Below are 14313 nucleotides of genomic sequence, written 5' to 3' on the forward strand. Positions count from 1 at the left end.
TTAGCAAAGGAGTGATTTAGCATTATCTTGCTGAAACAGGGAGTGGAGGGATGCTTTGTTCAACTGACAACACAGAGCCCAGCTCACTCACCTGCATTTCTGCCCAATCAACACATACCACTTTCTTCCCACAGGGAGCATGAATGAAGCCTAACAATTAACTGACAACTTAGCTTCCTGATGACAAGCTAGAAATCTTTCACTGAGAAATAAGAGGGCCCGGGTATAGACACCTTTTGATGCAAACTGATTCTCCAGGATTTCTATAAATTAGTTAGTCATTTCAGAATCTCTTCAGAAGAATACACACGTAACCTTTTTTCAAGTCTACCCATTGAACTGGTTCAGCCCTTTGTAATGACTGTGCACACACAGAGTGATGTGATGACTTTCACTTTCTAAGAAAAAAGCATTTTTCCTTTATTATTCAGGGATGGTTCCTTGGTCTTGCAGCTGGCACACAGAGACACAAAATTCATGTGCACACACTTGAAAAAGAAAATGTTTCCTGCTATCTTACTGCTGCAACTTAACGGATAAGATGGGAAGTTAGTTTGTATTTCTTTAATCATTTCTTCTCTTCAAATCTATTTTCTAGCACAAAGTCAGTTAGTATGATTGAAAGCCCTCATCTATAAAATCCTATTTTGGGTTTCTTTAAAATCTTTTCTATTTGATGAGCTGTTAAAGGAGATTGCTTCCTTATCTCTTCTTCATTTCATAGCACGTTGATATCAGTATTTGTACAAAGAAGATGCTGTGAATTGGCTTACTCAACCTCAATTCCACCCTTTTTCTAGCTTCCTGCTAAAGTTTGATTGCTTTAAAAACTGCCCCTCCTGGACTTCTTTGCAACTAGTGTTCTGGATGTAAATTAATCTTACCCACTAGATGCACTTGAGGGAGGTTTGGAGGGAGGAGGTGAGTTGAAACCCATCTTCCTGGCCCTGTTTCTGCCAATGGCAGTGGCCACGGTGGTTTTCTAATCCCTAAACCGCAGTTATGGCAGCAAAGTTCTTGGGCTAAGTAATTCCAGGAGCCACCTCTTGAGTCCAACTCCTCTATTCGCCTAACGATTTTTTAAGTGCCTAATGCCCAACATGAAATATCCTTCTGCTAAAAACACCTAGGAAGGGCTTCCCTGGTGGCACAGTGGTTGAGAGTCCGCCTGCCGATGCAGGGGACACAGGTTCGTGCCCCGGTCCGGGAAGATCCCACATGCCACGGAGCGTCTAAGCCTGTGAGCCATGGCCGCTGAGCCTGCGCATCCAGAGCCTGTGCTCCGCAACGGGAGAGGCCACAACAGTGAGAGGTCCGCGTACCGCAAACACAAAACAAAACAAAACGCCTAGGAAGATTTCTGACTAATGCAATTATATTCTTCATTCCTCAGTCTAAAGATGCAGCATATGAACCAGGACAACATTAATAAACCTAAAACATTTACATAATGCTTTGTAGTTTACAGCATACCTGTACATGCATTATATGACATGTCCTTGACCTCAACTCTGTGAGTGGACAGGTACTGCTCTCGCCACTGCACAAATGAGAAAGCTGAACCTCAGAAGAGTTAGGTGACTTAGCAAGGCATTTAGTTAGGAAGAGATGGAGACAAAATTCAATTCTACATTTTATGACTGTTAATCATTTGCTTTGACATAAGGAAGGCTCCCAAGGGCAAAAAAGAAGAGAGAAAAAGCACAAGGATGCTGGCCATGAATTAAACCTTCTATTTCCTATTTTAAAATAAAGTTTTTCAACTGTATCATTATACATACTCTAAAACCGTTAAATTGGATGAAAACACCTAAGAACGAACTAGCAAATGGGAGCGATTTCATAGAGCATGTGACTTTGGATCTGGTACTGCCTGTGCCTCAAACTTTGTAAGATGCCTCCTCCGAAGAATCTTTGCTATTGATACAGATATACGTTTTCCACCTCTGACCATGAATTCTCTTTCTGCACAATCATCTGGCCAAACCAAGAGTAGCGTGAAGACTTGGGGAAGCCGACATTCATTTCTCAATTTCTCCCTAAGGGCAATTTCACCTAAGATCCACTTCCCATCTCCAACTACGGCTCCCTAGAAATAAAGACTTCCTTTTTCCCCCCACTAGCTACATAGATATATTTTAGTAAAACATTTGATTTCAATGCTTGGGAAACCACAAAGAAAAACATTAAGGAAGCAAAGCTTGATTCAGACCACTTCAAAAGTGGTCAAATACTTTCTCTCCATCTCCACCACTCCTACACTTTATAGCAGTAATCTAACCACAGGGTTAAGATTCACAAGCTCTAAGAAGCAACTTCTGACCATATGGTCCCCACTCCCTGAGTATCAGCCCCAAGAAAACATTCCAGTGTTGCAAATCTTCAAGATCATACCAGAGCCAACCTCAAAGCACTGGAATTCCACAATTCCCTGATCTTGCTTCCTTCTCTGCTTGCCTTCTTCAGTCTCATATGACTCAAATCAGAAGGGCTAGGAAATCTGTTACTCTGTAATATCCTACTGCTGCCCCTGCATCACAACATTATTTGATTTCTTCACGAAAAAATGACAGTATAAAGGGAAGCATTTCTAATTCAGAAAAGTAAGAAGATGAAAACAAGTAGATCTGATTAGTTAGGCAAAATCAATTATCCCTTTCCTATGATATCAAGACAGAGAAGAGACTATATTGAAAGGCAACAAACTCTGTACTAACCTGGGGGAAGAGAGAATAAGTTGAATTGTCAATGGTGAATGAGTATAAAAACTCCCCATCGTACCACATGCTCTTCCCCATGGGGGAATTCATTTTAGTCATAGCAAAGAGATGGGCGGGGTCACAGCAGTCTTCCATCTGTTTCCTAGGAGAGAAAACAGAGAGAGAAAAGAACAGCAGGTTAAGTGAGCAGCAGGCTCATTCACTTGTCATTCCCACAGAGATGTGCAGCCTTACTTCAGTGCCAGCTCACAAAAGCATCTGTGTCTCCAGGGTGATTAGACTACTATTAACTCATTCTTTCAGCCATCAGAATGCATGACTGGAATATTTCATAATTTTTAAAAAGTTAAAAAAAATACATCAGCTGGTAGGACTGTAAATTGGTGCAGGCACTATGGAAAACAGTATGGAGACCTCTCAAAAAATTAAGACTAGAACCACCATGTGACCCAGCTATTCCACTTCTGGGTATTTATCACAAGAACACAAAAACACTCATTGGAAAAGGTATATGCACCCCCATGTTCACGGCAGCGTTACAGTTGTCCCTGGGTATCTGCAGGGAATTGGTTCCAGGACCTGCCTCAGACACCAAAATCCACAGATGCTCAAGTCCCATAATCGACCCTCTGTATCTGAAGTTCTGCCTCCATGGATTCAACCAACCTCAGATTGTGCAGTACTGTATGTATTTATTGAAAAAGTCCATGTATAAGTGAACCTGTGCAGTTCAAGCCCATGTTGTTCAAAGGTCAACTGTATTTACACTAGCCAAGACATAAAATCAACCTAAGTGTCCATTTATGAATGAATGGTAAAGAAGATGTGGTATATATACACCACGGAATACTACTCAGGCATGAAAAAGAATGAAATCCTGCCATTTTTGACAACGTGGATGACCCTTGAAGGTATTATGCTAAGTGACATAAATCAGATGAGAAAGACTGTCTGATTTCACTCATATACAGAATCTAAGAAAACAAAACAAAACAAAAAGAAACTCACAGTTGCAGAGACCAGATGAGTGGTTACCAGAAGGGAAGGAGGTTGGGGGGTGGGAGAAATTGGGTGAAGGGGTCAACTGTCTGCTGATGGATGGTAACTAGACACATGGTGGTGATCAATTTGTAGTGTATGCAGATGTTAAATTATAATGCTGTACTCCTGAAACTGAGATAACTAAACAAAAAGAAAGAAAAACATCAGCTCTCACATGCAGTTGAAATATGTCCGAAGGCAAAAATAATCATTATAATTACAGATTGATGGATTTAAACGTCCAGGAGCAGAAAAGGCTTGGATGGCTAATGCATCTTCATGGTGATTTAACAATCAGATGGTTACATTTGGGGACCACGGACTTTACGTGACCTGTACGGAGTAGGGAATACACAGAGGAGCCCCAAAGAGGGTGCACGTCCCCCCAAACTGAGGGCATGATCAAAGAACCACCCCTGGGAAATCGTTTTAAATAGAAACAGAATGAGATGAAGGATGTGATTTCAGGCACCGGTGAAGCAACCTGCCTTTCAACTGGTAAATTGCGGGCCTTTCCGGTTCTCGTTTTGTCTGATCTCTCAGAAGTGTGGGACACAGCTGAGCGCCGGGACTTGGCGAAGGTCTCCTCACTCTCTTCGTGTCTGAAACACCAGGGTCTCCGGGGTCTCCTCCCCTTGTCCTGGGCTGGCTCGCTGGCGCTCCTCTGCTTGCCCCTCACATGGTGGCCATGTTACTATTCTATAGGCTAAGCTTCACATTCTCCTCGAATTCAAAGCCTGTCAGAAACCAATTCCATTTCCTCACTGAGCCTTCAGGAGTAAAAGAACTCATTCCCCAGTCCCACTTCTAGAAGGACCAATAAGCCAAATCGCTGACATAAACCACTTCTGAATGGTGCCCCTAAATAGACCTGCTTGCTCAGATATCTTTGGCCACGAGTGGTACCCAAGCTTAGATCTGACGGGATGAGGAACTAGAGTACAGTCATCCCTGGTCTCCTCGAGGTTGGTTCCAGGACACCCCCCCCCATACCAAACCCCATGGATGCTCAAGTCCCTTATATAAAATGGCACAGTGTTTGCAGACAACCTACACAATTTCTCCTGTGTACCTTAAATCATCTCTAGATTACTTTTTAGTGCACTACCTAATGCAGTGTGTTATGTAAATAGCTATAAATACAATGTAAATGCCATGTAAATAGTGGCCAGTGTGAGGCAAATTCAAGTTTTGCTTTTTAGAACTTTCTGGAAGTTTTAATTTTTCCAAATACTTTCCATCTACCCATTGGTTGAATCCTCAGAGGCAGAATCTGAGGATGAGGATTCGGGGGCAACTGTACTTGGGTTCAAATATTGGCTCTGCCACTTACTGACTCCATAACCCAGGAATGTTACTGGGCTTCAGAAACGACCTCAGAGACTGTTCTTGAGAATTCCCTGAGAATGCGCAGGTGAAGCATGTAGTACAAGTCTGACCTCATTGCAGAGATGAATAAATCGAGTCAGTGCCTGGAGCTCTTCCCAACACCTGGTGCTTTCTCTGGTGCTTTCTGGCTGGCTTCCCCTTCACAAAAGTTTCAGCAGAAAGGATGGGGGAGAGGGGCTCGGGAAAATGGCCTTCATCTTTCAAAGTTGCTAGAATGTGCATCACTCTTACTTCTACATCATTATTCCGTCAGCTGCTCTTTCCTTGCCTCCTCCATCTTTGGTAATTTTTATTGTGTTTCATTACCCAAAAGGCAGCCTGAACAGAGGCAGGAAAGTTTTATAGTGAATTGCCTACATTTTCTCAAAAAACCATCCTAGGTACTATAGTCAGTCAACATAGAACTAGACATGGCTTAAGACGGTCTTTAAAAACGAGGATAATTATCTTAAACATGACTCTCAACTTTTGGGGGTGAGTAAATTTTTGAGCCCCTATTCCATTTCTGGTGATATCTTACCACTTTTAGTCCTTACAGTAACCCTAAGAGATAATTAAGGGAATCATTATCATTCCTAATTCACACCTGAGGAAATGTATTAGGGCCATCACGGGACATGCTTTTTCCTCTCCGCATGCTGCCTGTTCAGGACCATTTTGACTCACCCTTACCTTTCTCTTTCCTGAAGGAATGCTTTCCAAACACCAGCCAAACACCTGCAACACACCAGGTGCCTTCCTAGATCTTTTCCCACTTAATTCTCACAGTGAGTGACCTTGGAGCTACATAGCTTTAGGATTCTTTTTTTCAGTAATTTAACTTGGGGCACATCACTAGTGAGGTGGTGGGGCATGATTTTGCTCCCAGGTCTTTTTACTTCATATCTGGTACTTACTTCCAGCCAGACCACAGCTCTCACCTCCAAACCAAACTAAACTTGCTATTGAGCACAAAGTGCTACAGGAAATTCAGAAGAAAAATCTGTCCCAGCCATATAATGACACCCCATTTAATCTTTATTAAGCTAGCAGCTTACATATCACTTTGCACTGGCTTCCTCTATTCATCCCCCAAAAAACTAAGATAGAGCTGATTACAATACCTTAAACTTACAGACAATGGAACTGAAGCTCAGAGCAAGAGACCTATTCAAGTCAAGTTCATGAGGCTCCTGCACTGCTGGTGGGAATGTAAACTGATTACAGCCTCTACGGAGAACAATATGGAGGTTCCTTAAAAAACTAAAAATAGAATTACCATATGATCCAGCAATCCCACTACTGGGCATATACCCTGAGAAAACCATAATTCAAAAAGATACATGTACCACAATGTTCATTGCAGCATTGTTTACAATAGCCAGGACATGGAAGCAACCTAAGTGTCCATCAACAGATGGATAAACAAGGTGTGGCACATATATACAATGGAATATTACTCAGCCATAAAAAGGAACGAAATTGAGTTATTTGTAGTGAGGTGGATGGAACTAGAGTCTGTCATACAGAGTGAAGTAAGTCAGAAAGAGAAAAACAAATACCATATGCTAACGCATATATATGGAATCTAAAAAAAACAGTACTGATGAACCTAGTGGCAGGGCAGGAATAAAGATGCAGACGTAGAGAACAGACTTGAGGACGGGGGGGAAGGGGAAGCTGGGACGAAGTGAGAGAGTAGCATGGACATATATACACTACCAAATGTAAAATAGATAGCTAGTGGGAAGCAGCCGCATAGCACAAGGAGATCAACTCGATGCTTTGTGATGACCTAGAGGGATAGGATGTGCGGCGGGGAGGGAGGCTCAAGAGGAACGGGATATGGGGATATACGTATACATATAGCTGATTCACTTTGTTGTACAGGAGAAACTAATACAGCATTGTAAAGCAATTATACTGCAATAAAGATGTGGGGAAAAAAGTTCATGAGGTTAATAAATGTTTGCTTAATTATTGATTAAATGTGTGTTAGATGGACTCAAATTCACATGTTTTCCCTCAGCATCATCATGCTCAGGGCAATCCTACCCTAAGTGGGAAAACCAAATACTCGACAGAAAATAGAAAGTGTCCCATGTGTACAAATACTTTTAAAAATCTAAGAGTTATAGCAAATTCAAAATAATCATAGCACCATTTGCAATATGGGAGTGCTTTTCTTATAAACTTTTGGACTTTTCCCTCCATCCAGAGTGCCTTCCCATCTTCTTTCTGCCATGCGCATGTCTGGAGGGTGGCTGAAAAGGGACCACAACATAGAAGTGTGTTCACCCCCCATGCCTGAGAAGGGCCCACACGAGCTCACCAGCTGTATGGGCTACAACCACAGAAGCAAAAGCAGTAGTGGATAGAGCACTCCTAGCAGTAGAAGTGTTAATCATGGTAGTAGCAGTAGCAATGGTTTTTACAGAGTGCTTGCCTAACACTGTGCTAGGTTTGGGGGATATAAAATTGAATTTCACCTCCATCCAACTTGCAGGTGACCCTGGAGAGAAGACACATACCAGCTTTTAGAATGTTTAGAAAATTTGGTTCCCACCCCCTTTCTCATGCTTTGCATTAATGCTGCCCATTATTTGTGGCAGGCAATAAAATCACAGAGTTAAAAAAGCAAAAGTAAACCCATTTCTATATTCAAGTTTAAATCTGCAGATTATTATGTTTCAGTTAAGTGTGAGTTGAGTATTGGGGTTAAAATGTAAATGCTTTTTATTATTTGAATTCAAGCTTCAGCAGAGCTCCTGCTAAATGATGCTATAATTGCATCATGAAGGTAAGTATTTAGGAAGCCTGGGAGCCACTTGCTAAAAACTCACTCAGGTTCTCATCCCCTCCCAGTGAAAGCCATGCATATCAACTAAGCCAAGAAGACCTCACTGGCTTATTGTGCCAGGAAGACTGAGGTTCTGGTGAAACTAAACAGACAAATAAGGGTGAAAACCCAACCACTCAGTTAATAATGCCCAGTATCAGCATGAACCTTGCTGAAACTCTCTTGGATGCCATGTTCATCACTTTGGTCACCAGACATGAAGGAGGTTGGGAGGCTGTCACTCCAATGACTGACACTATCGTGCCCCTTCTGAGGAAGAACTGAATTTGAGAAAGCAGAGGTGAAGGAGAGTTTCACTTTGGTCTCAGTATTTGGCCAAACTCTGCTGTCACACTCCAGCTTTAGACTCAGCTAAACATCCAATTCAATGCCATTTCTGGCCTCCTTGTACACGTATGTGACAAACGCTTGTGTGATCATTTCCTTCACCATCGTATCTAAATAGGGTGTTGATGTTAGTAACATAAACAGGGAATGTCACTAAAGTTTGCTGTTTACAACTGAATGTGTAATTTAAAATTCTGATAAGCAGCCTAGAAGTAGATGGAATGAAAAATCTCCTTATATGCTTTCTATGTTGAATTTCTATCCATCAGGTGAAGTATAAATATATCTTTAATACTTCAAAAGGAAAATGTTGCAATAATAAACTTATTGTGAAAGCTATTAATTTTATGTATAAAAATTATGAAGGATCTTCAACTACAGCGGAGAATAAATTGTCAGTTAAAGGAAATATTAAGTGTGCTTAGCATAAAACCTTAGGAAAAATACTGCATCATTTTTTTACCAACAAATATATATAAAATTTTAAGCAATAATTTAAGGAAGAATAACAGAGTTGAGATTACATGAAAATTCTAATCTTTGTAGAATTAGTTGATATACTAGCATTCAAAATATTAAACACATAACCCTTAAGAACTTTATTTAATTTTCAGTTATTTAATTCCATTTAGACAATGAGTTGCTCAGGGAAAAAAAAAAAGTCCTAGTTGGGAACTCTTCATATGTGGGATTAATAAACACCAAATCTGCCCCTAAAAATTTCATGAGAATAAAAAACCCTATAAACAACACCATGAAAAATCATCATAACCCAGTCATAATAGAAAGTTCCTCATATCCTTAACTGCTTTATTCTTCTTAATAGCACTTATGCTATTTATATGCTATATGTTTTATCTATACTTTTATTGTCTGTCTCCCCAAGTCCCAGAATTTAAACTCCATGAGGGCAAAGACTTTTGTCTTCTGTTCACTGCTCTGTCCCCATCCCCTTAAATGGTGGCTAAGACACTGAATTGGTGCTTAATAAATGTTGATCAACTGGATGAACAAATTACAAGTTGGAAGAAAAGAAGAACATGTTACAGAACCTCAACGCACATTTTGTCCTCACTCATCAAAATTCAAATTGAAGAAGTAAATTCCTTACACTTGCAGTCTATGGAGACCAAAAGACAAAAGACTCTTGTCAAAATAACTGCTATAGGTGGGTAAACATTTTCAGTAGTAGCAGATCCAGGATTTTGAAGATTTCCTGAGTGGTGAATCCCAAGTTCCTTACACTGTGCACTAAACATTAGTGTGATTAAAGCGAGCATCCCTTTTGGATCGCAGGCCTGCAGCACAGGCACCACAGGAGTGGTCCATCAGCGGATGGCACTGATAAATTCTGTTTCCTTCACCAGTGCCAAACTTTCAAAGTTTAACTTATAAAATTTCAGACAAGTTTTCAGATTTGATCTTGCCTCCAAAAAATTCTTTCTAGTCTAGCGATGCCTGACTTCAGTCAAGTACTGATTTTAACATTTGACTTTTGGCCAAAATGTGTATCTAATGCGTTTCCTCCAGACAGTTCAATCGATAGCTCTTGTTGTAAACTGTCCTGAGTTAAGTTCCTAAAATTCCTGTTAGACTAGTATATGTCAACTCCTTGGTTAATGTAACTCCAGATTCACTGTTGAAAACGTGCCCACATACCACATCAGAGGATAATATATATAAAGTCCTTAGCACATTGTATGGTTTCAATAAGTATTCATTTCATTCTCCTTCATATTCAGGCACCATTCGATTCTGCTTGCCTCCCACCATCCTAGGTTATGACTGTTGCCCAGATACAACTATTAATAGTTACCTCCCCCCTTCCATTCCCAAACATGTCCCTATTTGGATGATAAATTATATGTTCACTCCATTAAGAGTAGAAGATAAACAGAGGGCTCTTCTTTAAGTGAAGAATCTGGTGGCCTACAGAGAAATTCCTTATTCTAAATATGGAAACGGCAGATTTCACAGAGATTATGGCAGGTAGGGTTTGTACCATCCTGAAGTTGGTTTTCACCCTAACTTAAAGGAATCTTTGTCTTAAATTACCCATTTTGAAGCAAGTATAAAAGTCAGGAGTCACAGTTGACTGAGGGCCCAGGATCTAGAACAAGCACCAGCAGAAGCTGCTCTGAAGTGAATGAACAGCAGGGTCCTGCCTGTAGAAGACTTGGGAGCAGGTGGTGACAACACCATCTCTGTGGCAAAGGCCACACCTTCTGTCCACAGTATTGTCCCCTCAATGGCTTACATCCCTGACCTAAGAGATCCAAATACACACTCGATACAGGGTAGAGATTTGTATTCATCTTATTTCTCTGTAAAACTCCCTTGAATGGTATGGAGGAGAATTCGTTTCATGAGATTATCACTTAAAATAATGTTTTCTACAGATATAATAAAAAAGGCTTTTCAAAGATTAATCTCTGGATCATTTGCCAGGATTACAGAAACAGAGAAAAACAACTCTTGCATACTACTTAAGACAGCAAGTAATCTTTTATTTAGCGGCATTTTATTCTTCACATTTGAAATGACTGTATTATAAGGAAAAAGTATTCCAAAGAGAGGTCGATCTGTGCCCTGTGTAATTTGCATTTCTCTACCACAGGCAGAGCAGACTTACAGGAGAAACTTTTGGAAAACAAGTATTTCAAAGATGATCTGGTTTTCCCTAACGCATATTTGTTTTGTAGTGTACTTAACAAGTACACTTGATTATTTGAATTGAAGAGCGTAAATTTTTCCAGGAAGGATTTCAATAAGCACTTACCTGCAGTCTTCCTCCTTATGCTTATCTGTCTATACAACTAGAAAAGCTCTAGTGTTATCCTTTGAGAATCACCGGTTTGCTTTTTTGGTAACTGAAACTGACTGGGCTCCTTTGAACAGTGCTCATTATTTGATTCACTCAGTAAATATTTATTGAGAACTTTCTATGTGCCCAGTGTTGTTCCAGGCACTAGGGACAGAATGGGGGCCAGGAGAAGGAGAGCCTGGAATACTTTGCCCTCTTAAATTCTAATGGAGAAGACAGACAAAAGATGAAGTATGTGAGTAAGGGGTGGGGGTGTAATTTTCAACAGGAGGCTGGGTAAGTCCTCACGGGGTAGGTGACGTTTCAGTTTACTCAGAAGGAGGTAAGGAAGTAAGCAATATAGATATCCAGGCTATCCCAGAGAAAAGCATTCAGGGAGAACAAACAAGTACAAAAGCTTTAAGGCAGGAGTGACCCTGGTATGTTCAAAGGACATGGAGAAAACCAGCAAAGCTAGAGTAAGGAGAGTGTGGCATGGTGCGGGGCAGGCGGGTCGCAGGGAGAGGAGCATGCAGGGCTGCGCACATGTGGTTTTTACTCCAGTGAAAAGAGTAGAATCTGCCCTCACCATCAAACTTCTTGTAGCATCATCCATAGACCTTCAAGGATAAATCCAACTCCAAAATCACACAAAGACATTTGGATTTTCCTGAAATTGTAATGGAGGGGGTTGGGTCACCACAACACAAAAACTTCTTAAAAGTCTCCCAGTGAATATCTGTCTTTTCCCTGGATACAATTCTATCATTTCCTCTAACCATCCCCAAAGCCAGCCTTTTCTCCATCACCTCTCTCTCTTATCCTGAGAAACTTCACTTGATTAAGCCCTCTAATTTTGACTCCCTTTCTAATCATTTAACATCAAACTTAGGTATGAAAAGACCTATTATACATACTCTTTTTGGATTTTTTTTCCCTCTTTTGAAGAATGGAAGGATTTGAAAGACAAAGAAAATTTTCCTGTTGTATATGTTTAATTTTATGAATAAAGATATTTCTCTCTTGGTCTCTTACCAGGATCATGACAAAACAGCTAAATGGATATATACCAAATTTGGATAATATATTTTTAGTGGTATGAAACTTAAAAACATGGGTTTGGAGGAATGCAACAAATTCACTTTTGGAGGCTTGGGTAGGAGCATAGGGAAGGGGCAAGTGCATCCCCTAGGAGAAATAAGTGGGCAGTCATCCATGAGAACATGAGGTTTTGAAAGTGAGGTCTAGATCAGAAGTACCAGTACCCACGTAAACCACCACACTCAGTATACTGAGTTTTAACCTTCTGCCCAAGTGGCAGATGCCAAATCTGCTACTCAGATCACGAGTTACACTGATTTACAATTGAGCTGTTTCTCCAATGCACAAGTTTACACAGTAAAGGGGGACGCAGCAGGGATTTCTTTATGTAATCATGGTTAATGGTGTTCCTGAATAGCACTAAGAGAAATTATGTTTTAAATATGGGAACTCTATTCAGCTGAACCACACATTAGACCAGATGAACTTAACAGATATACATAGAACATTCCATCCAAAAGCAGCAGAATAAACATCGTTTTCAAGTGAAAATGGAACATTCTCCAGGATAGATCACATGCTATGCCACATAACAAGTCTTAGTAAATTTAAGAAGATTGGGATTATATCATGTATCTTTCCCAACAACTATGAAACTAGTAATCAACTACAAGAAAAACACTGCAAAAAACACAAACAGTTGGAGGCTAAACAATATACTATTAAACAAGCAATTGGTCACTGAAAAAATCAAAGAGGAAATAAAAAAGTGCCTGGAGACAAATGAAAACAAAAAAACAATGATTTTCATAATCTATGGGATACAGAAAAAGCAGTTTTAAGAGGAAGTTTATAGCAATAAAGCCTACGTGAGGAAATGAGAAAAACCTCAAATAAACAACTTAATCTTACACCTAAGGGAACAAGAAAAAGAAGAATAAACAAAAATGCAAAGTTAGTGGAAGGAAATAAGTCATAAAGATCACAGCAGAAATAAATGAACTGGGGACTAAAAAATAAAAACAACAGAAAAGATCAATGAAACTAAGAGCTGACTCTTGGAAAGATAAACAAAATTAATAAATATTTAGCCAGACTCATCAAGAAAAAAAGAAGGACCAAACAATTAAAATTAGAAATGAAAAAGAAGTTACAACTGACACCACAGAAATACAAAGGATCATAAGAGATTACTATGAACAATTATAGGCCAGTAAAATGGACAACCTAGAAGAAATAGAAAAATGCCTAGAAATGTACAATCTCCCAAGACTAAACCTGAAAGAAATAAAAAATATGAACAGACCAATTAACAGTACTGAAACTGAATCAGTAATTTTAAAACCCCAACAAACAAAAGTCCAGGACCAGATTGTTTGTTGAATTCTACCAAACATTTAGAGAAGAGTTAACACCTATTCTTCTTAAACTGTTCCAAAAAAATTACAGAAGAACACTTTCAAACTCCTCCTATGAGGCCAGCATCACCCTGATACTGAAACCAAAGATATCACAAATAAAGAAATTGCAGATTTTTAATATCACTGATGAATGTAGGTGCAAAAATCTTCAACAAAATATTAGCAAACTGAATCCAACAATACATTAAAAGGATCATACTCCTTTTAATGTATCAGTTGGGATTTATCCCAGGGATGCAAGGATGGTTCAATATCTACAAATCAATCAATGTGATACACCACACTAACAAACTGAAGAATAAAAATCATATGATCATCTCAATAGATGCTTTTGACAAAATTCAACATTTATTTATGATAAAAACTCTCCACAAACTGGGTATGGAAGGAACATATCTCAAAATAATAAAGGCCATATATGACAAAACCACTGTTAACATCACACTCAATGGTGAACAGCTGAAAGCATTTCCCCTAAGATCAGGAACAAGACAAGAATGTCCACTCTTGACACCTTTAGTCAACACAGTATTGGAAGTCCTAGCCACAGCAATCAGAAAAAAAAAAGAAAATCAAAGGAATCCAAGTTGAAAAGGAAGAAGTAAAACTGTCACTGTTTGCAGAGGACATGATACTATACATAAAAAATCCTAAAGACATCACCAAAAAACTAATAGAACTCATCAAAGAATTCGGCAAAGTTGCAGGATACAAACGTAATATACGAAAATC

At 39.6% G+C, this 14313-nt stretch overlaps 1 protein-coding gene across 2 annotated transcripts in view; it reads right to left on the reverse strand.

The window, feature by feature from the left end:
* Positions 1–14313, reverse strand: part of ST8SIA1 (ST8 alpha-N-acetyl-neuraminide alpha-2,8-sialyltransferase 1) — a 152232-nt gene that overhangs the window by 91628 nt on the left and 46291 nt on the right. For both annotated transcript variants that reach the window (XM_029204628.1, XM_029204629.1), the window contains exon 2: positions 2718–2862. In XM_029204628.1, the coding sequence (XP_029060461.1) occupies positions 2718–2862 (145 nt within the window). The remainder of the gene's footprint in view (positions 1–2717; positions 2863–14313) is intronic.

The sequence above is a fragment of the Monodon monoceros genome, unplaced genomic scaffold (assembly GCF_005190385.1).
Source record: "Monodon monoceros isolate NGI ecotype Baffin Bay Population unplaced genomic scaffold, NGI_Narwhal_1 Super_Scaffold_6, whole genome shotgun sequence".
NCBI classification, from domain to species: Eukaryota; Metazoa; Chordata; class Mammalia; order Artiodactyla; family Monodontidae; genus Monodon; species Monodon monoceros.